At 38.6% G+C, this 22583-nt stretch overlaps 1 protein-coding gene across 1 annotated transcript in view; it reads right to left on the bottom strand.

Moving 5' to 3' along the window:
- The window catches only part of TTC33 (tetratricopeptide repeat domain 33), a 128601-nt gene that overhangs the window by 51657 nt on the left and 54361 nt on the right, over positions 1 to 22583 (bottom strand). Inside the window, exon 3 of the mRNA XM_053448102.1 lies at positions 14761 to 14842. Coding sequence (XP_053304077.1) covers positions 14761 to 14842 — 82 coding nt within the window. The remainder of the gene's footprint in view (positions 1 to 14760; positions 14843 to 22583) is intronic.

Genomic DNA, 22583 nt, shown 5'->3' with positions numbered 1-22583 from the left:
AGTGTGTGTGTGTCTGAGTGTGTGTCTTAGTGTGTGTGTGTCTTAGTGTGTGTGTGTCTCAGTGTGTGTGTGTCTGAGTGTGTCTTACTGTGTGTGTGTCTGAGTGTGTGTGGTTTCCCAGATAGCAGTGATTCTGATGAAGTTTTTTTTGTGCTTTTTCTTTATTCTTTATTTCTTTTATTACATTATAATAAATGTTATAAACATTATTCCAACATTAAGTTCATAGCTTCCAAGTTTAAATTTATTTTTTCTTACTCAAATTTCCTTGTTAAAATGGGGGTGCGTGTTATACACCAGTGCGTGTTATACGCCGATAAATACGGTACATAAAAAGGGCCAACAGCCGCCTCCACTGAGATTATAATCATCAGGTTTTTCTGTATATAGCTCCAACAATTTACGCAGCACTTCTTTCCAAGGGGTCTGACAAAATTAGAACAGACTAAGAGAATAGGGCTGGGCTCGCAAGCTGACAATCTACAGATAAAACGGATCATTACATTTCAGTTATCTATGGACTAAATGTTTAGTGTTATATCAAAAGGGGGTTTATTCACTAAAATTGGAGTTGGAAGGAGAGCTCGCTGTAGTTTTTCTACTTTATGAATTGATATACAGAAAAATGATGTGACCTCTCTATTCGGTGAGGGGCTACTAAAATACTATATAATATAAAAAAAAAGATAATATAGCTTGTGGTCGTTTGTTTAACGGCGAGGGAGTCATCCGGTACACTCGTGTTTGTACACTGAGCCGTATAACACTTGTATGCTTGAAATGCTTTTCTGAAAATAGAATACATAGAACGGTTTGCTTTCTTGCTTCATTGATTCTTTTCCTCACTGGGATCCACCAAGGAGACTTTTTACAGAGTTACTTTTCTTTATTAATTTTATTGTACATTTTATTATTATTATTATTATTATTATTTATTTGTTGTTACATTTTTATTTTTATATTTATTTTTATTTTTTTATATATAATTTTATTACCGCATCACAATCCTTTTTCTGTATAGTATTTCTTGGTTTTGGTGTGAGTGGACTTCACTGTTAGTGAGTGCTGCTGAGTTTCACTAAATTACTGTAATCAACATTTGTGATTTTTTATAATTTTTTTAATATTTTTTACTTCTATAATTTAATCTTGAAGGAACTCAATTGAGGCATATCACTTAACCACGCTTTATTAGATTACAACAGATCTGTCACATTTGACACATTTAGTGTAGTTTTCTACACTAAATGAACCCATGTGACTTTGTTTAGAAAGTAAAATAATATAAATCACAACCAAATCCTTCCCATAATAACTGTGGTTAATGAGGAGGAACCATACTGCTCATCAGCGACAATGTCCTGACCTGAATGAAATAACAGTAGGGAAGCTGCCCTTTGCAACACGGGGGGCAGGTATATCTGCAATCAGCATGGGGGGCAAGTAAAGTAACTGAGATGGACATCAGTGTATGGTACCAGTGAAGATTCCGCCATACTGTGATCTCTAAGGGCAAACAGAATCTCCCCTGTGATGTGAGGGCAGCTCAACAAGTGACCTTTCCTTCTAGGGTATGTTAAAGCAATTTAAACATCAATGCCGTCGGAGGCTTTGTACCAAAAATAGTAAAGATTCCTGCTGCGTCGCCAAAAGGCACTTGAAAGTTCTCATCATGATTAAGAGGCGATACCCTGTTTATCCCCCAACAGTTTAGTGGCGCTGACTTCGCATGCAGTGATGAATCTTGACCTCAGCCGTCTAGGTGACTGACCGGTATATGCGTAGTTTGAGTAATTATATGTGTGGCCACTCCTATTTTCTATCTATTCTATCTATTATCCATTGGCAGCCGAGACTATTGCCACACATATAATTAGATGGCCGCCTCAAGACTGGCCCAGGGGAGGCAGCCTACCGGGACATCTCACGGAAGAATGTTAGAACGACAGGTCATAGTCTAAAACTAGAGGCTCAGAGGCTTAGATGTAATGTAAGGGCGTTCAACTTTACAGAGAGGGAGGCAATAGTCTCCCAGCATGCAATAGTCTCCCAGCAGAAGCGGTTGAGGCTAATACAGTGGGGAAATAAGTAATATATTCATTTACCCGAATTACCTGAATCTTTAACAAGAATATTCACCTACTGATCCTCTGACAGCCATCAGGCTCTCCCTTGGTGACCTGGAAAAACCCTGGAATTTACAATGTTTAAGTTGCACATAATGTAGCGTGCAATTTTTCATCACTGATTATTGGTAGCAAAAGATGAGAGCGTGAACAGTGGATCGCCGTTGCTGTGGTTACCGCACACTATTCTATGTCTGTGCAGGTTAACAATGACTAAGAAAGCTATATTTCATAGCAAAAGAGTTGAAAAAGAAAGGATCAGAGATAAGTACATTTCTGTGTTGATCAGCAATTCGTAATTTGCAGAGCACTTGGCCCAAAGTGACCTGATGTGCACCCAACATCTGCTGCGCTCAAGCTACTTCTGCGGTTAATGAGTCTCATTACCCTGGACTCTGTTCAACTACACACTAGAAAGGGACTTATTTTCTACATTTTAAATACAGGCAGGCAATGCAACAAAAGGCATAAAAAAAACATAGGTGGTAGTCAGAGCAGAGCTGATTTTCTAAAATAACACGTAATAGGCCACCCGATTGGGACCATTGCTTGGAGTTGTCTATACTTAAGCTGCTGCTTGTTCACTGGTGTCCCGTGGGCCGTAAAGGTCTGACACACATGAAATCTCTACCTGGTTGGGAGGGAATGGCACTGATGACCTTCAATTGCATCTCTTACCCGGTGGGCTGTCAAATGTACTGCTGGTCAAACTACACCTAAAATTTGGCTACGTGTAGTTCTAGAAACCAAAATCATCCAAGGCTTGCAGGATACGAATCATCAGGAAAGAGTAAGTAATGTCCAAATCGACATAAACTACAAACTACAAGAGGAAATAATGTTTTAGAGGGAGGGAAAATAGAAAGCACAGGATCGTAATAATGATAAAAAATGATGGTCTGAGGCTTAGATGTAATGTAATGTGTGAAGTATCTTTTCAGCCTTAAATCAGAAATGGTAGAAGTCAATGCTTTGAGTGACTGGGGTCAGGCCAGTTTTTACGGTTTTGCTATAGTTACATTTAGCGGGCAAATCTATGCACAGTGTATTCATTTACTAGGGGAACATATATTAGTTTTGGGACAAGTCATTCATGGATAAGCCATACATTGTATCATGATATATGGATTAAAATACGAAAATAAAAATACACAAAATGTTCCCCCATTATTTCTAAGCCAAATAATAAGTAACTTACGTGGACACTTCAGCCATCACATGTATTTTAATGCATTCAATAACTACGTGGTCTTCTTTTTTCTCACATTTTTGTTGTGATGTAAATGCATTGGATGATTCTCTAACCCTCCATAATATATTTCCCCGTTTTCCACATGTAACTTTTTTCTGTGCCAGAGATGTTATCAACCGGTGTTATATTCTATTATCATATGCCTTCCAGTACGCCAACCTATTTATGTCAATAGATTCACATGTGTTTGTCTTTTTAATTTATTTTTTACTTTTTTAAAAAAAAATAAAGCAGGAAGGGTGTATGGAGAAAGGACATGTGATGTCACAGTCCCTGATCTCTGCACGGTGGCAAGGATCAGGCTTTCTTACCAGCATGCGGGACAGCCGATCTCACATTATATCAGCCAGCAGCATACTGGCTCTTTAAACACATAACTTCATATAAATTTATGTATAAAGCATCTGACGGAAGGCTATTTCAGCTGTTTTCTTTGGCTTTGTGATTATCTGAAGACAGTAAAAATAGATAAGTAGATAAAGATTTTTCTTGAAATGTGAAAATATTGCCAAAGTCTTTCCAGTTTTAAAATATCTCCAGTTCACAGATCACTATATTTTTTCCCATATCTGTTGCTGGAGCTTTTTATTTTTCAAATTTTACTATATCCAAAAACAGTTTTAGGCGGGTCCCCTTCCAGAACATGAGGATTTGATGGTTTTGAAAATTATTTTCTTTTGCTGTTTATCTCCTGAATTCCCAAGAACCCAAAATGCATTGGCCAAGAAGCATTGGGGGAATGAGTTAGGGTGAACAGGTGAGGAATGATCGGCAGTCCTTAGTCCATAGGCTTCAAGGAAGAGATATATGGGATTCAAGACTCCATTGTCCTATCATTTTTTGAATGGGCCGGAAGGTACTTTATTGGCATAGTATGTTTTTATTATAAAGTTAATAGATTTGGGACACCCTAGGCCTAAAATGTATTTACAGCAGGGCTTAGGGTTAAGAACACCTTGTCATACGTAGCACAATCTACCATGGAACTTCCACAAAAACCCACGGTTGAAGGAGGAAAAGCAGCTGGACCTCTGGCCAGCCAGATGGTTTACAGTCCACTTAGTCTGACATAGCTGACTTACCCCTGGATTTATGGGTATTTGAGGGAGCGCTTTTTTTAATTAAAAAAAAAAAGTATTTTAAGTTTTAATATTTTTAAGTCATTTAAATTTATTTGAACCCCCTTTGACAACACGATGGTAGGGTAACCACACATCCCTGGTTTAAAATTATGTCCCCGGATGCAGGGCACGATTAATGTTCCCCTCCTGCAGGGGCCCTGCAGCTTACCTCATGGGAAGCAGGAACCTAGCAGAGTCACATGACTTTACGTCACGTCACGGATCTGCAGTTCAGGTAAGGGGGTGAAGGAGGCTGTATGAACGAGTATGCCTGATTGAGGGAATGAATGAGTATCTGTGAATGATTAGTATCTGTGAATGAGGGAATGAATGAGTATCTGTGAATGATTAGTATCTGAATGAATGAATTAATAAATGAATTAATGAGTGTGTGTGATAGCATGGATGGGTAAGTGGGGGAGCATGGCACAGGGAGGCTGTAAGTGATGTGCATGTATTGGCTACTTGTACATGATAGGATTGTGATTGCTGTATTAAATATATATGATTGTTAACAGCAATCACACTCCTATCATGCCCAGGCATACCCAGATTCCAGCATGTACTGGCTGACTTGGCATGATAGGAGTGTGATTGCTTGATTAAAAAAATGTCCCCGTATTTTAAAAAATCGGGTCACCTTACACCTTACATGGAGCAATACTAAAAGGGTTAATGCCTCTGTTTAGAGTTGTACATGCACATAGGAGTAGTGTTCAGTAGCACCTGGTGGGAAGTTTACACCTAAATGTTAAAGTTAACTAGAGGTTAAAGGCATGTATTTCAGTAGAAAGCACACGACCATGTTGAAAAGCAGTGTAAATCTTCCACTCCATTATAATAGATTCATTTTCAACACCCACTGTTTTTGAAACATGCGCGGGCTGTTATAGACAGCTGATGTTGCATTGCTGACTGCTGTTTATTAACTGCCAATGCCTACTTAAAATGTTAAAGGGTCATTAAATAAGGCCCCAGATGTGCTCTTTGCTGGGAAATGAACTTTTCTGAGCTTAACCTTCTACAGAGTAGAGATTCCGCAGGATTCCGGGTCCTTAATATCCTCCCACAACTTTTACATTCTGCGCAAGATTTCAAGTAGCCTAGGAAGGCAACAGTTACAGCACAGCTAGGGCCAGGTTTTTATAAATACCTTCTGATAGCCTAGGGCATGGAGAAGAAGAATGTTTATTTCTTTCATTTAATTTAGATTTTTTCCAGTTTCTATACAAAATATTGCGACTTTTTAAACACTCATAACTAGCAAACATATTAAAATTGAGTAATCCCTTTTATCTGTGGTTAAAGGGAAATTCCCATGGAAAAATAATATTTTTATTTGACCATAAAATATACAGTAGGAAGTCCCTCCCTGACCAACAATGGGAAAAAAAATTGCATATTGGCTCACAAATGCTCAATAGCCTCTAGGATTCAAGAAAATGCATACAAAGCGCTCACAATGTGGTGTTGGACTACGGTCCACATCAGTTAGATTTTTCCGGGGAGTGATCCGACCTGTTGGAGGTGTAATGAGGAGGCACACACACCTCCACGCGAGTCTATTGTAACATTAAATCTTTGAATAAAAGTTACATTTACAATAAAATATATACAGTAATGTGGGTTAGCACAGAAAAAAATAAATCCTTTATCTGCAGGGGCTGGTGGCTGCCATTTTTGTCAGTCATATGTTCTATTACGTGAGTTTTCCTGTTCAAACACCACACTGAGATGATTCTTTATGGCAATGTTAATGGTTAATGTGTCCGATACAGTGATTAAAACCGAGCCATTCTATTGCTTACCACATGGCAGCATAATAAGGAGTCAGTAGCTTTGTAGAGCCGACTGGTCTAAGATAACAGAGCTACAACGCGTACAAACGCAAGATCTAGAACTGTAAAAAGCTGTAAAATTATATAATGCAGAGTATGGGCGTATACATGTTAAAACATACAAAAAAGATTAATTTAACTAATTGTTTATGGTTATTTGTGTAAGCATCCGTGTTTGTCATGTTTTTAGCATGTACATACATACTGCTGTCTTAACTGCAATTCCCGTGTGAGATGTAAGCTTGAGTCTAGATTTCAAATGAACCTAAATCCCTTTCCAGCCAAAGACTTTTAATGGTGTTTACATTAAATGCAGGTTTTATGGAACTCTAAAGCGGAGATTTGTTTTGTATTTTAAATGTAGTTGACGCTATTAAATCTCTATAATTGGAATTTGCTTCGAGTTTTGAATTTGACTTAAATTATTCATATAGAGAGAGAAAAACTCAAATCCCTTAAAGAAGGTGTTACTGTAACAACTAAATTATCTATCAAAATTACCTAGAGCTTAGACTTTTTTTTCTTTCTTCAAAAAGAGATTTAAAAGTTTTTAAAAAAAATGAACGGTTAACATTTTAAAGGTTTATATCAGTAGACTGCAATCTGTGGCTAACTATGACATATCCAGCAACCTAACAGGGGAGAGATTATTAAACAAAGTGAAATAAATTATACAGGTCCTGAGAAAAATAAGTTAAGATGGCATAGAATGTAACGACAGATAATCATTCGCAGAGGTGGTGCAGACAGGCTGCTTCAGGGGCAGAGGTGGTGTAGACAGGCTGCTTCAGGGGCAGAGGTGGTGTAGACAGGCTGCTTCAGGGGCAGAGGTGGCACAGACAGGTTGCTTTAGGGGCAGAGGTGGCACGGGCAGGCTGTTTCAGGGCCAAATGTGGCACAAACAGGCTGCTTCAGGGGCAGAGGTGGCACAGACAGGCTGATTCAGGGGCAGAGGTGGCACAGACAGGCTACTAAATGGGCAGCGGTGACACAGGCAGGGTGCTAAATGGGCAGCATGTGGGGGCAGTCGTGTATAAGGACAGTGCATGTGCATATGTGTGTTAATGGGCAGGTGTGGGTAAAGGCAGCATGTATGGGCATGTGTTTGTAAGGACAGTGTGTGTATATGCGTGGTAATGGACAGGCTTGTGTAAAGGCAATGTGTGTGGGCAGGTGTGTGTAAGGGAAGTGTGTAAGTGCAGTGTAAATAAAATAACATCTGTAAAAAAGTAGCTAAGGGCACAATTTTCCATTCCTGCCTCAGGCGAAAAGGAGCTAGCTACGGCTCTGGATTTTATACGACTGTTATCAATGTTTGCAACTGAAACACCTAAATTCAATAATTAAGAGGGGCGTCTACATAATTTTGGTCGAATAATTCATATTCTGTTTATTTTAAGCTAGAGACACTATTACTATTTACTGTAAACAAATGCAATTTGCAAGATACAGGAAAGGTGACCAAACGAAGCTGTTCTTTGGCAGTTCTGCATGAATCCAGCCTTGTCTTCTATTTCAGCCTTTTATTGTTATTTCAAATCATATTCCTTTGTTCCTTTTTCTCTTGTTTGAAACTTGTTTGGAACTATACAGCTGTTTTTGGCATCACTTCTTTAAAAATCCCAAGAGCCTCTTTTGGTGTCTGTTTGTACAATGGTTACGTCATCACATAATTAAAAGAAAACTTTCTGTTTTTCACCTAAACCATGTCACAATTAACAGTGGCTTTTAGTTATTCTACAAGTAATCTTATATGACTTTTACAATATTTTCTCCAATATTTATATATTTCCATATTTTGTGCACTTTAAGGTATAAACCGCCTTACTTTGACCCTTTCAGCTCTGGTGGCAAGTTCTTGTTACATATTCCATTATACAGCTTACATATAGTGATTCTTTATCTACCGAATGATACGATTAACCCCATTAATCATCAAAGACATTAATGATGGTTCTGATCGAACGGTATAAGAACACACAGTGCATCGCAGTTTGTTATGTAGGGGGCCCATGCTGACCCATGGGCACTGTACCTAAAATGGGCACGTGTGCATAAGAACTGGACCACGGAGCAATGGAAGAAGGTGGCCGGTCTGATGAATCATGTTTTCTTTTACATCACGTGGATGGCTGGGCACCAGGATGCTTCCATGGAGGCTCCACTTCGCAACTTAAAGGACTTAAAGGATCTGCTGCTAACGTATTAGTGCCGATACCACAGCACACCTTCAGAGGTCTAGTGAAATCCATGCCTCGATGGGTCAGGGCTGTTTGGGCGGCAAAAGGAGGACCTACACATTATTAGGCAGGTGGTTATATAGCATGTTGTGTTGCGTGATTGTGCCACAGGGAGATCTCATTGTGTTATTTAATGTACTGTTGCAAACAAATATGGCCCCATTTCTTCACAGCCCATGTACTCTCACACTCGTGGATGGAATGTCCCCCAACATGGCCAAAGAGGAACATTTTAACTTCGGTTAGCGGTGTGAATGGGGGTAGGGTTTCAGTGAGACCTGATCATTGCTATATTTTGTGTTTACATGATTCAGAATGTATGTTTTATTCACATTAATTAGTTATTAATTTATTTCTACTGTTTATATACACCATGAAGCTGCAGATCATTGTAATATAGTCATATTCCCAAAAAATGCAGAGCTCTCAGAAAAAGGAGGAAAGATGGACAGAGGGGTTTGATCTGAAAGAGGGAAACATGGGAGGTACGTCGGGGGATAGAATTATACTCAAGATCCCTGGAGCTACAGGAGCCCCTCAACCAAATGACCAGCTATCTAGCCAGAAACCTTCACTAGTTACTTTACTGTACAGCCCCCCAGCAGAAGATGTCGAGGTTAATACAGTGAGAGAATTCAAACATGCATGGGATAGGCATAAAGCTATCCTGAATCTAAGACAAAACCAAGAACTGATTTAGATGAGCCGAATGGTTTACTCATTTACCACGAACATCTATGTTTCTAAGTTTAACTAGGACAAGTCTCACAGAAATGTTGGGAGAATAATTCCAGTGGGAGGAAAAGCGATCATTGCAATGATCTGTATGAACTTTGTGACCTGGTATCTTCCTCATGCATGTACTGAAAGACAACTTATCTATAACTATCTTTACGAACACAAACGCACAAGACGTCAAACAAAACTTTCACTTTCAGCTCTTACGAAGCTTCTATATTCCATCCTAGAAAAGAGGATAAAAAGATAGTGAATTGAAATCAATGTTTTAATCTAGAAGAAAAATCTTTCCCAGAGCAGATGATGCTATTAGGAATACTGCTGCCTGCCAGCACAGCTTGACTCATAAGGGCTGCATATTTCTTCCTTTACTTCTTCAAGTGTTTTCCCTTAAATGTTTTTTTCTTCAACATAAGCCGGCCAAAAGCCGAGTTTACGGCACTTTACCCCTGCGAACCTCACCGCAGGTTTCTTGTTGTGTGGTTTCTGCAATTCCCTGGACGATTGTTTCGTTATAACCATATTTTTTTTAAAAAATAAAAAATCTTGAAATGAATAACATGCCATACTTTTACAAAGAGACCAAACAATTGTCACTGCTCAGTTTACAGTTTTTCCGGCATCAGGGTTTCAATTTACAGATGGGTTTTACTTACTGGAAGTCAGTAGAGATGTCATTTACTGTATGAGCGAGTTCCTTTAATACTTGCTGGGATGTCAGTTGAACCCATCTCTTTAAGCAGCTTCAGCATCTCAGGTTACACATTCGGTTTCCATCCTTACACGGAGCATAATTGTTCCAAAATATTATTAAAGGAATGCTTTTAACTTCACTTTTTGTGCCCAACGTGACACATTACAGCTCTGCTTTTTATATACAAAGCCTGGTTTGTTAGCCACCGGGGCTGAGTAGATGAATAGACTCACGTGTCCCGCTCAATGCGTAACACCAATGAATAGAATGTAAGTTATCATAACAGTTGTAAAGACAAGAGAAGTAAAACACAAGACGGAACTTTCAGATATGCAGGTGGAACTTGCTCTAAGAACAGGCATTTGAGAGAGAGAAGACACACTTGTTGCATTCCAAATTAAAATTAAACTTTCTTTCTTGATAACTTATATAGAATCAAAAACAATCATTAGACCTTACATTCTCTTTTTATTGAAGATTCTGAGGATCAGAGGAGGGCTGGGACCTTCTAGCCCGGCTCTTCCTTCCACTAACACACAAAATTCACACACATACACACAGACAATCATTCTAACACATGCCCTTACTCTGACACACACTCACTTAATCACTCACCTTGCGTGCAAAGTGATCGAGCTACTACAGCCTGGTCACGTAACGATGCATTACATGACCTCACCGACCCCTGCCCATGCAAGAAGCGGGGCCCTATTTGAAGAATAAGGACTACCCCGGGGAACTGCCTTACCCTGTTGAGGATATTCTCAGTGGAACAAAGGTTGATCATAATCATGTGAGGTATTCAATAAAGAGCTGTCTGCACCCTACCCAGATGACGTTGGATACACAAAGAGTACTCAACTTGACACATAAAACACTGTGAAGCACAAACTGCAAGGACTTTCATCTTAAAGGTGTTGTTCCAGCTTCTCTGCAGAATATAACACATATGTCACTAAATTCAGCAATATACACATCATCCCTAGTGCTGCTCAATGCCCAAGTGGAACGGTAGCTTTAATTAACAGAAATAAATCCAAACTGAGAGTTTGCAGCACAAACCCAAATATGTATTTAATTGCCAGGGACACTTAAAAATGTCTTCCTGTATAAAGACCATAGGATAGACATTGTGGAATACAAAACCATAGCAGAATAATAACACAACACATAGTATTACCGTACATAACGGTTCCTGTTTTAGATCAAAGTATACCGTCCATATTACCGAAAAAAACCACGGACCTCAAAACTCATTTAGTGTAATAAAATGATTCAACAGAAACGAGTGACGATCAGCAAACTTCAAAAGGGGAAATTTATATTAACTTATAAAAAAATAATCCTGTATAACAAGCTTAAGAGGACATACTCAGCACCACGAAGCCATGTAAAAATCATCTCCCAACATGTCAAATATCCAAAGAGGAAGACGTGAGTTGGAAGTGTTAGAGCCATGGAATGGGGCAGGGATTTAATAAAGACTTCATATATGACTTTCTGATCAATTGATAGGCTATTATGTATTAACTAAAACATGGAGAAATTATTTTCTGCTGTCTCTCTTACTGTTATTTATATTATTTGTTGTTTTATATAGCGCCATCATATTCCGCAGTGCGGTTAAAAATGCCAATGTAGAACACGGTTATACACTCATGCCCAGCAAACATTCTGAGCTCCTAAAAAAAAGAGGGACTTTGGAGGGGGGCAGAGGGATTTGGGTGCCAAAAAGGGACCTAGGAGGTACTGAATCGGTCTCATTAAAGATGGATATTTGCATACCCTCAGCAGCTTTGCAAACTTCATCGTGCAGACAACCAGCCTCAATTAAAACAAATGTTGTTAATTATATTTTATTGCAGCATCACACAACTTCATCATAAGCAGAATGCGTATGCGGAACATTACATTTGTAGTAAAACAGCTCTCAACAGCTTTACAACATCTCTCAGATTAAATACATTCCGCCGTATGCCAAGATTATACAGTCAACAGATGCATTTTCATTTTCATCAAAAAGACAAATCATAAAAAGGAACAAAATGGAATAAAAATAAAAAATGGACACGATAAGAAGAAGAAACAGAAAGGGGGCAGAGAGGAGAGCGTCTTAGCGTTACGGCTCCTGCCTCCCTTCATCGCCCCATAAATGTGTTCCATAAAAGCATCATGCCCAGATCTCTCTTCCACAATGGGAGCGGAGCTCAAACTACAGCAGGAATGGAATGAGTATGAGTATGGAATGAGCCAGTATCTCCAAAGGGGATAATCGGGCTATCCAGCCTTCCTATTCAAAGTCTAAGTCTGCCCTCCTCCACCTAAGTACTCTAATACTCTCATACCCCAATTAAAATTTTAACAGTTTATCTTATGCTGAGAATTGAAGTTTTAAAAAGTTTACGAAATACAAAAATCATAAATAATGATTGTTAGTTCATTGGAGTAGGGCTCTTTTCTCCTCCTTTAACACTGGCTTTTTTCATGTTTGTATTTTATTTTGTATATTTTTCATTTTAAGCATTCTCTACAGAACCTTACAACAAAAAAGGTAAAACTGACATAAAATAGACTTCCGAATTTCCCAAAACAGAAACAAAAATAAGGGGGAACAAAAAAGGCTTATCTTAGCTATCTGAGTTTTAAGATGAGAATGTTATTGAGTAAAGGAAAATGTTTAAAAATAAACAGCATTGCGATAAGGTTAATAATTATTAAAAAAAATAAAAAAAATATAATCATGCTGGTGGTATATAAGAAAAAATAACAATTATCAGCAGGACCACCGTATCGGTTACATGGTGATAACATTACTTTGTACCAAGATCACCTTCTCTACCCCACAATATTATTATTATTATTATTGTTATTATTATCTTTCATTTATTTAGCACCAACATATAATAAAGCTTAAATATTGTTACCCAATATTATAAATGTCTACTGTGCAGTTACCCTCGGCTTACTGCAACCCTCATAAAACAGGGGAGAACATGTAGCCATCCTGTTTGGCAATCATTTAAAGGAAATGTAGAAAGTTAAAAACTACCATATACTTAATAAATTAAACACAGAATATTCACACCAAGCTGTGATCTATCGCCTCCAACCCTATCAGTCTCAATGCAAAGGTTTCAAACTCGCGCACGCAAACTTTTCAGGAAGTCAACTCTTTGGGAAAACTATGTGTGAGTAGCTGTTATCATTCTGTTTTACAGGAAATATTTAAACTTAAACAAATAATGGAATTATCCCTTATGGGAAGAAGTAAGAACCAGGGATTCCTTCTGCCGGGCTTACAGAATGTAACCATGGCTCTAGAAGTAAATTGCGGTGGGAGTCTATAAACAATCCAATTCTCTTTGTCATTTCTATTTCAGCTATTTTAATTTGCCTTAATTACAAAATTTCACTTCTCATGTCAGATGATTCTCATCTTAAAGTGCTGACTCCATATAAGTCAGGTTAGAACACAACAAGGTTTTTACATATTTTGAATGAACAGAACAAATTAAAAGTGCTGTTCAATTGAATATTAATTTCAGTCTCTAGCATGTTGAAGGGACACTCCAGCCATCATATGTACTTTAATGTATATGACAGCCGAGTGGTTCCCATTGCAAATACTAGAAGCACAATAGCAGGCCCAGACTGGCCATCTGGCACACCAGACGAGCCACACGCTCACCGGATCTGCTGCTCCACCGGCTGGATATGCCTAGCCGCATGCTGCACGAGCATTAAAATGCATGCATATGCATATCAAGACGTACGCTGCGCTTATATCAGACGGCCTGATCACCAGTCTGGCCCTGCACAATGGGGTTGGACCTTTATAACACATACCGGAGTTGGGAAGTTGAAATCTGCGACTTCAACTCTTCGGTCGTTTCCGGGTGTCTCTCTCCCTCTCTGCATCTTGTATAAAAATGACAGAATGCTGAACCACTTTAACAAAGCTGAAACGGGCATCACATGCACACAATAGTCTTATGTGAGGTTAAGAATCCGTCAACATTAGACTTGTAAATTTAAAGTGAATTAACTCATAACAGAAGAGGCTAACAAATGTACACAAGAAGCAACATAAATCACTGTAAGAAGACAGCAGACGACTCCAAAGGCTCCAGTTATCTCCATTAAAAGATGATTTAAACTAAATAAAGAAGTTCCAAGTATAGAAAGCAAATAAAGAATAAAACAGAGAAGAGGGCAACACAGACATAAAACCAATTCCTGAAAGTGGAGGGTTGGCATGATCACTGCTGTACCAAATATAACACGCATTCGTAAAGTAGATTACCAGTGTCATGATCATTTCCCTGAGAAGAATAACCACACATTAACTGTATCAGCTTCCACGAATAATTTGCAGGGAAAAGGCAGCACCTCTTCATTTTTGGACTAAACCCCATGGTGGAGTCCGCTGGCTAATGTGTTTAATGAGCCGTGCATCGTGCCAATACTTTCTAGGTATCGTCACACAAATCGGTACAGATAAGCCTTACACGATGTGTCTATACATCTGGGAAATTTCAGACATCCTTATCATGGTTTAATATGTAAAATTCTAAGTGTATCTTCTCAGTTCAGTGGTTATATTTCAATCCTCTGCACAAAAGCATACAGCTTCACAATAACAATAGTAACAAAAAGTTTCCACCTTTCATGCTTTTGGAAACCAGCATGCATCATCTGATCTGGAGCTTTCTTCAGAGACATGAACAGTACAAAAATGGAACACAGCTCACCTGTGACTTCATGTCATACAAAGCTGCATCCTCTGGCGTTAACTGGATCGCTTCATCCCATTTTCGTACTGCTTCCCAGTGTCTAAAAACAGAAAACAGGGTTGTGTGGGCGTTCGTGGACAAAGTGCCTATTGTCTATGGCCGAAGGGTGCAGAAACGTTTGTGGAACATCATGAACCTGAGATGTTTTGATGGACCATAAGAACTGTATAAAGCCAAGGAGACGATATTGGGGATGATGTATAAAAAGTAATTCTGGTGCAAAGTATGAAATGTGATCTTATCACCAAAGCAGCCCATTCACGCACTCATGCTCACACACAAACATAGCATGGTCACGTAACATCACATTACTTGACTCTGCTGCATTCCTGCCTCCCCAGGACAGTCAAGGTCGAACTAGCCCTTTGTGAAGATTTTTGGTGACCTGGGGGACATGTAGGTGGTGTGAGCAAGTTGTGAAGGCAGGGCTAGTCCCAGGCAGTCATAAATGGACAGAGAGTAGAGTGGGATGTGGGCAGGGAGTGTGCTTGGAGAAAGAGGAAAGTGACCAGGGAAAGCAATGCTACACCCAGAGACTCTGGATCAAACCTGGAGAGGTCCTAGGTATGGACATCACAGACACCAGAAACTGTTGAATTACATTAACATAACCCAAATACCTGTTTTTTCACATATAAATGACAAAAGCATTTGGGAAGAATAATCAGCATATTTTATCACTTTAATTACCTTTTTATGCTTATGCTTTAAATTTTTGTTTTCCACAGCTACATTTGTTCAAGCTATATGTAATGTGACACATCTCATGCAAACCAAACCTGTTCACACCATATATTTTAATTTGTGCTATACAACATTTTAGACAATATATAAATCTTGGCGTCCAAGGGAAAGCAACCTGGGTAAGAAATCTGTTACTGGGCCTCCTTAAAAAGCTCATAAATTGCTCACTTTTTTCAAGAGCACAGTATAAATATTTTGTACATATTGATGAAGCCTGTCACACAATCTGTTAGTTTATGGCCTTTTAAACAACAAGATTTGCTACTGTTTCTAGCAACAAAACAACATTACGGGAAATCCACTCTCAAACGCTGGAGGTCTGAGACAAAAACACAAACCGCATTTAGTTTGGCTGCTTATAAACACATCAGTTCAACTCGACCAACATAAAAAATCACAGTAACACAATGAAAACATTCTCACGTTTCACTGGAATCAGATTATATTTAGATTTATTACTGCAGGAAAGGCCAATTACATAATAATTAATTTGCCGCAAACATACAGGAGATTATTATAATTACCCGCATGTGGATCAAAGGCAGTGCCAAGGTCCAAAAGTTGAATTATCAGGAACTGTAACTTTACCAACAGATCAATAAATCAGGTTACATGAAACCGAAATGTGCGAGGAAAACAAATAAAAGAAGCTTTGGGTTTTGTGCAATTAAAAGGTGACTCTCCTTTCTAGACTTAGGTTTCTCAACCATATCCACTACTTTTCAAAAGTTTGGGGTCGCTTAACAGTTTTCATGGAAAACTAGGATATTTCTAGCTGTAACATAATTGGAAAAGGGGTTTCTAACGATTAATTAGCCTTTTGGATTGACACAACGTGCCATTGGAACACAGGAGTGATTGGAGTGATAAAGGACCTCTCTATGTCTGTGAAGATATTCCATTACAAATCATGCGTCTCCAGCTACAATAATCATTTATTAACATTATTATTGGACCAAATTTGCGGTTCTTTAAAAAACAAGGACATTTCTAGGTGACCCCAAACTTTTGAACAGCAGTATATACAAGAACCAAATGGGACACTCCAGCCATTATATGCGCATTAATGTATGTGACAGCTGATTGGTCTCTTTAAATTTTCATGAAGTCCCTATGAGAGAATTCCGTATAATCCCCTTTTATGTATTTTCCTCTTCCCCAGCTATTTGCCATGCAGGATCTGGGTTCCTGCCACTGATTGGTTGCTTGAAGGGGCAAATGGGAGAGCCCCTCATGCATTTACAAAAGGGACACCATGTAAATTTAAAGGGACCACGTAGATTTATTGATAACTAATATAATTTATTTAAAATAAAAAAAAAATGGAAAAATTTTTTGTCCTAAACTCAATAGTGGCTGCTTTCTGTATTAGCAGACAGCAGTGATTCTGTTACATGTAAGCTGCACAGCAAATATTTTCACAGGAAGTTTTGGAAAAGAATGCCAAATGAAGCTCTGTCCCAAACATTTAAAAAAAGGAGAAGATGATGACTTTTCACTCATTACTGATCCAATCTATTCTACAGGGAGCATCTTGTCTGAGAAAATTCATGGAAAATACATTCTCACACAACTAGTCCCCAAACGGATAGGCAAAGTGTCCTGGACACAAGCCTCTGTAAAAAGGGTTGCGTATGGTTATTGTGCCTCTGGGGCATTTACCGAAATGTTAATTGTAATCATTGTTACTTCTTACTGCTGGAACCCAACAGGTTCCATAGATCTGTCAGAATAAAACAAGGACTTTTTCCCCTACGTGGCAGGAATGGACCACCTGACTTGGTACTTTGCTGGGATAGCTTGTTGTAAATCTAATGAAGGGTCTTCTACTCTCTACTAATCTTGCATTTCTTGGCTCTCCAAGCTGGTCAATAATTCAGATGATATTTTTAGTTATTTTCGGTTTGGTAACCGTACACTGAATTTGGTAACCGTACACTGAATTATTGCGCTCTGAATCAATGTATATGAATTAACCATAAACTACCGAGTTTCTGATCTGAGCCTACTTGTGGTTTATAATCTATGACTATGATTTAATCAGTTCTCGAATTATATGATTAGCCTTCTCTTGAGGATTTGCATCACTTGTCTTAAGTCTTATTAGGAAAGTTAATACTAATATATATGCTTGTTATAGTCCTTCATTAAGCTGGAGGTATATTTACTTGTCTTCTGCTTTTGAAGGTTCTACAGTAATGCTATTATATTACAGTTACTCGGCATGTAATTAACCTTTTCTTTTTTGCCGACTTCACATAGACAATACATAGTCCTTTATCCACTGGGAATTACATTATATCTCGCAAATTTTATTTATTGATTTTTTAAATAAAATCACAAAATCAAAATCCTCTCTGGATTCCAAGTTCACGTTAAACTAACCCAGGCAGACACCCAGGGGTTAAGGGTTTAAAGCAACATTATTTCGCTGAACATGGGAACTATTTCTCAAAAACCAGAGATCATAACATTTTGGGTTAAATCGTGGTCTAGGAAATCAACTTATATTTATTTCTTGTCAATCAACCTTGGTTTGTAAGAACTTAAGAAGCTGTTCATTTGTAACATCATTACTTGGCCATACGTAAACATTTATCGGCAATATTCTTATCAAAATAAATAACTGGTTTCTCTAGACAAAAAGTGACAAAAAATGTGTACATATTAAATAAATAATTATAGGTAATTATTTTGAGAAATGTGGTTTCCCCTTAAAATTCTTAAATCCATCATTTACGTCCATAGACTAAATATTTGGTAACGTGTCCTTTTCCCACCTATGACTCCTCACCCCTGCTAATATGACGGATCTGGGAATTTCCTCCAGGTTTACTAGTAAAGCCATAGAATAAAATAATGATATGATATAGTCAGACATTTGAGCTATTTATTACATTGAGGCCTCATTAATATATATAAAAGTATTATCTGCATGTGCCACCGTGCTCATTAATGTATTTTTTATACATTATTGAGAAGTGGACTATTCATCACGTAGGCCTTTCCCATACTTCTGTTTAGATATTCTCTCTGGTGATAGACAAGAAATTCCTTTAAAATGTTATAATCAATTTCCCAAGTCAGTGATTACCAAACCGGACACACATTAAATAAACAATTACCGGCAATCATCACATATACACCAGCAACATTATATTACACATTTACTAGAAAGTTTGCTGAAAACCGTTAACTCTCTAATATCCACGTATACCCGTAAAGTGAATGTCTTCCAATTAAGTCAGGCAGGCACACAAGCATTAATTAGTCTAGAAAGGCAATTACATTTGCATGTTTAATGGTGTCAAAGGGCATTGATCCAGGTAATTACTGACTTAACCGACCCATTATCCGATCATTTTAATTCCCACATGATCAGCTAAGGATACTATCTTTCAAATATACCGAAAAGAAGACAAAACATAAAAATGCATAAACAGAATTATTTTGAAATGAATTTATTATTCTGGCCTCTCGGAGAAGTTTTCACCCTGGGAGGCCTAGTTCACAGAGAAGCTGATGAAGAAAGAAGAGACAAGGAGACACGGATGAAGACAGAACACACCTTTCCTAGTCCCTCTCCTGCAATACTTAGACACAGTCGCACTAGTATATCCCTAACAGCGGGAAATATATCCCAACTTTCTCTACATTGTAAGCAGGCCCGGACTGGCCATCAGGCACACCGGGCATTTGCCCAGTGGGCCGGGCCGTTGCAGGGCCGGATTGACTTAGGGGCTGATGGAGCTGCAGCTCCAGGTTCCTACCTTAAAATAGGCCCAGTCAGGACCAGACTGACTGGGCCTATGCCGCATTAACGCAGGGAATAAGGGGCACCTGCCCCTTAAGCCCCCCGCAACTGTGACCGGGTCCGCCACTCTAGGGGGTCGGGAAGCCCCCACCAGGGGGTGTGCGGCCGCACAGGGTTTAAATTAAAACATTGTATTTTTTTTTACTTTATTTAACATCCTCCATGTTAAATAAAGTTTTTGTTAACTTTATTTAACATGGAGGATGTTAAATAAAGTTAAAAAAAAACCCCGATGTTTTAATTTAAACCCTGTGCGGCCGCAGACCCCTAAGGCCGGCCCTGGTGGGGGCTTCCCAGCCCCTTAGAGTGGCAGACCCGGTCGCAGTTGCGGCGGGCTTAAGGGGCCCTGCGTTAATGCGGCCGTCGCGACCAAGATGGAGGATTGTTTCCGTCTCTCGTCCGCCTTCTAGGAGCACACAGGCGCACCAGACAGCTTCTTAAAGGGACAGTAAGTGTAAATCCCAGATTAATGGAATTAGGTACAATAATGATGTCAGAGGGGGTACCTATAAATCTGTGTCTTTTCCTATTCACAGTGCTCAGATGTACTGTGCTATCAGCGTATCCACTACTGTGGTTATCTGCCTTCTCTGTTTTGTCTCATCGGATTTTGACCCTTTACTTGTCTATCATTCATGTCCTGCTTAATCAGTCCTGGGTCGTGTCTTCAAAAATAGCTTTATGCCTACACCACGCATGTTTTTATTCCATCGCTGTATTGGCCTCTACCACTACTGATGGGAAACTGTTCCATTTCCATTAGTTTGATCAGACCAATGTATGGACCCAGTAGGCTTTAGGTTTTACAGGAAAGTTTGTCTTGGTAGCTGTAGTGATGTATGAAAGCTGACAAGTAGTGGTATATTTAACTTGGTAGCTGCCCTTGTCCTGACCTCCCCGGTCCTGGGTCATCCCCATCAGTGCGGAGCACCGGGGTACGAGTTCTTATGCAGACACTCTCTTTCCAAAAGGCACGTAGTGCAATTTATTGCATCCCAAGCATGCTGTGTTGTATACAAGGGCCAGTTAGGGAGATCAGAGAATGTTTATGTTTAAACAACAAGAAGTATCACCTTTGACAATAAATGTCATCTCTGTGGACCAGGCGTTATAGGTAATAAGAATGTTGACATTGCACGTTTTTACAATTAGAATAAACCTATGGAAGTTCTTGTATATGGTGATAACTACATGGTGCTGTTTGGTTCAGCAGTCTTTGATTACTTAGTGTTTCTCTTTAGTTTAATGTGAAGCCTCCAGGGAGCACACTGTCACTGAATGAATCTGTAGTTTGGGCCAAATATGTGACACAGCCCACAAATAGTCATACAACCCCCATAATAATGCAACCCATGCTATTTAAATAAACAGACTATTTTATCGTTTCTCCCAAGTGAATACTTTCATTTTATTTCCCAGTTGTATCACTGCTATTTACTTTGCTCTGTTTAGTAGCTAACACACTCATTTGGAGCACAAATATTAATATATTTACAGGTCATGGTCTGGAACTGAGATAATTGGGTTCAGTACATGGACAATTTATCGTAGAATGTGGTTAATATAATCCGGTCGAAAACAGTGGTGAAATCTATGTTGTTTATATATTCTTATCTTATTACCTTCTTAATTGTGAAGGTAATATCAGCTTTTGAACCATCTCCCCCTTACCACAGATCCTACTTCTGTCATCCAAGCAGCGCAGAACAAAAACTAGAGTCTGATACGATGTGCTATGATGCCCCAATAATGTTAGAGGTTTGGAGACAAGTATCGAAAGACAAAAGAAAGACATTTCTAGATGTATAATCTATCAAGAAAAAGAGATCCATATAGCCATCACCAAACGTGGACCAACTCGGGATTGGGTGTGTTATGGTCAGCGATCAGATCTCTCGATGTTGCCGATTTACATGTTATTGTTGGCTGTCGTGGACAGATATCTAGATATCTGTAGATATTATTTGAGACAAAGATTATAAAAGGACAGTAAAAAAAAAATATTAGACGTTAAGCATTTAGTGATCCAGAGGACTAGAAGCAGCCGTGATTACATTTAATATGGCAGCTGATTAAAAGGCACATCAATGTGAGCGCTTATCAGTTACTCTTGAAAAATCCATACCCTCAGCAACCTCTTTGATTAAAAAAACTCCTTTGATAAAAAAAACAACTAAAAATTAGATTTCTCACTCGTGGTCCCATAGGTTCCATACATTTTGCATGATGATGCTGATTAGTGATTACTATTTCTTTATATAGTTCCAAGCATTCAGGTAGTGATGTGTAGAATAATATATATGGTTTATTCAATGGAAACAGTACATTTATACAAATCACATTTTTATTACATTTCACAGTGAAATAAATGATGACATCATTTGCGCTTACTATAAGCCAAGGAAGTCAACCTAAAGCCAAAACGTATTCCTGATTTTATTTAAGTTAAGGATATAGGGATAAAGCCTTAAGTGCAGTGAAAGCTAGTTCTGTTTTACTTAGTTTAAAACTCCATGCAGACTACTTTAGTGAGAAGTAACAGGATACAAAGTGGAATTATTAGGCGATACATATTCATAGGTTTATCCTTTATACAAATACAGGATTTTGTTGCTAACATTAACATAGCAGAGAATCCCGCATACGGTCTTGGAAGGCTCATATAGGAGGATTATATCATAAGCAGATAAACAAATGGTATATCTGTTACCCAAACATAAATCTGCTGGCTAAAAACGATTAAGTAACGTATTAGATATTTTAAGATTTATTTGTCTAGAGCGGTAACTCCTGACGTCCTTCTGTAGCGGCAATGTTTAATGTCTTTTTAAGTGAACAGATCTTATGTACATTTTAAGGTCATCCTTGACGCAGATCTGCTATAGCTTGCGGATCCTCTCTCACAGGATAATCAATCTAAAATGAGAACGACCCGGGGTTTCTCAGGCAACTAGAAAAATAATACTTAATGAGAGGCAGGGGAGGTTAGCTATATGCCGTTATTACTCTCCGCATTCAAGGGATTAGCGGCCGTATTGGGAGGTAGGACTGAAAAATAGAGCTTTTTAGAGGACATTTCCGATTTTCTTTTTTTTTTTTTTAAATATATTTACATTTTCTTGAATTTTTTGGCAAGGATAAACATAGTATGAATTCGCCACTGCTTTTGTTAATGTCGACTGAAATGGCGTACGAGAATGGTAAAAAAATTAAGAATTAGGAA

Source organism: Spea bombifrons, chromosome 1 (genome assembly GCF_027358695.1).
Source record: "Spea bombifrons isolate aSpeBom1 chromosome 1, aSpeBom1.2.pri, whole genome shotgun sequence".
Classification (NCBI taxonomy): Eukaryota; Metazoa; Chordata; class Amphibia; order Anura; family Pelobatidae; genus Spea; species Spea bombifrons.
The sequence above is the reverse complement of the archived record's forward strand: the minus strand, read 5'-3'. Positions and strand labels throughout refer to the sequence as shown.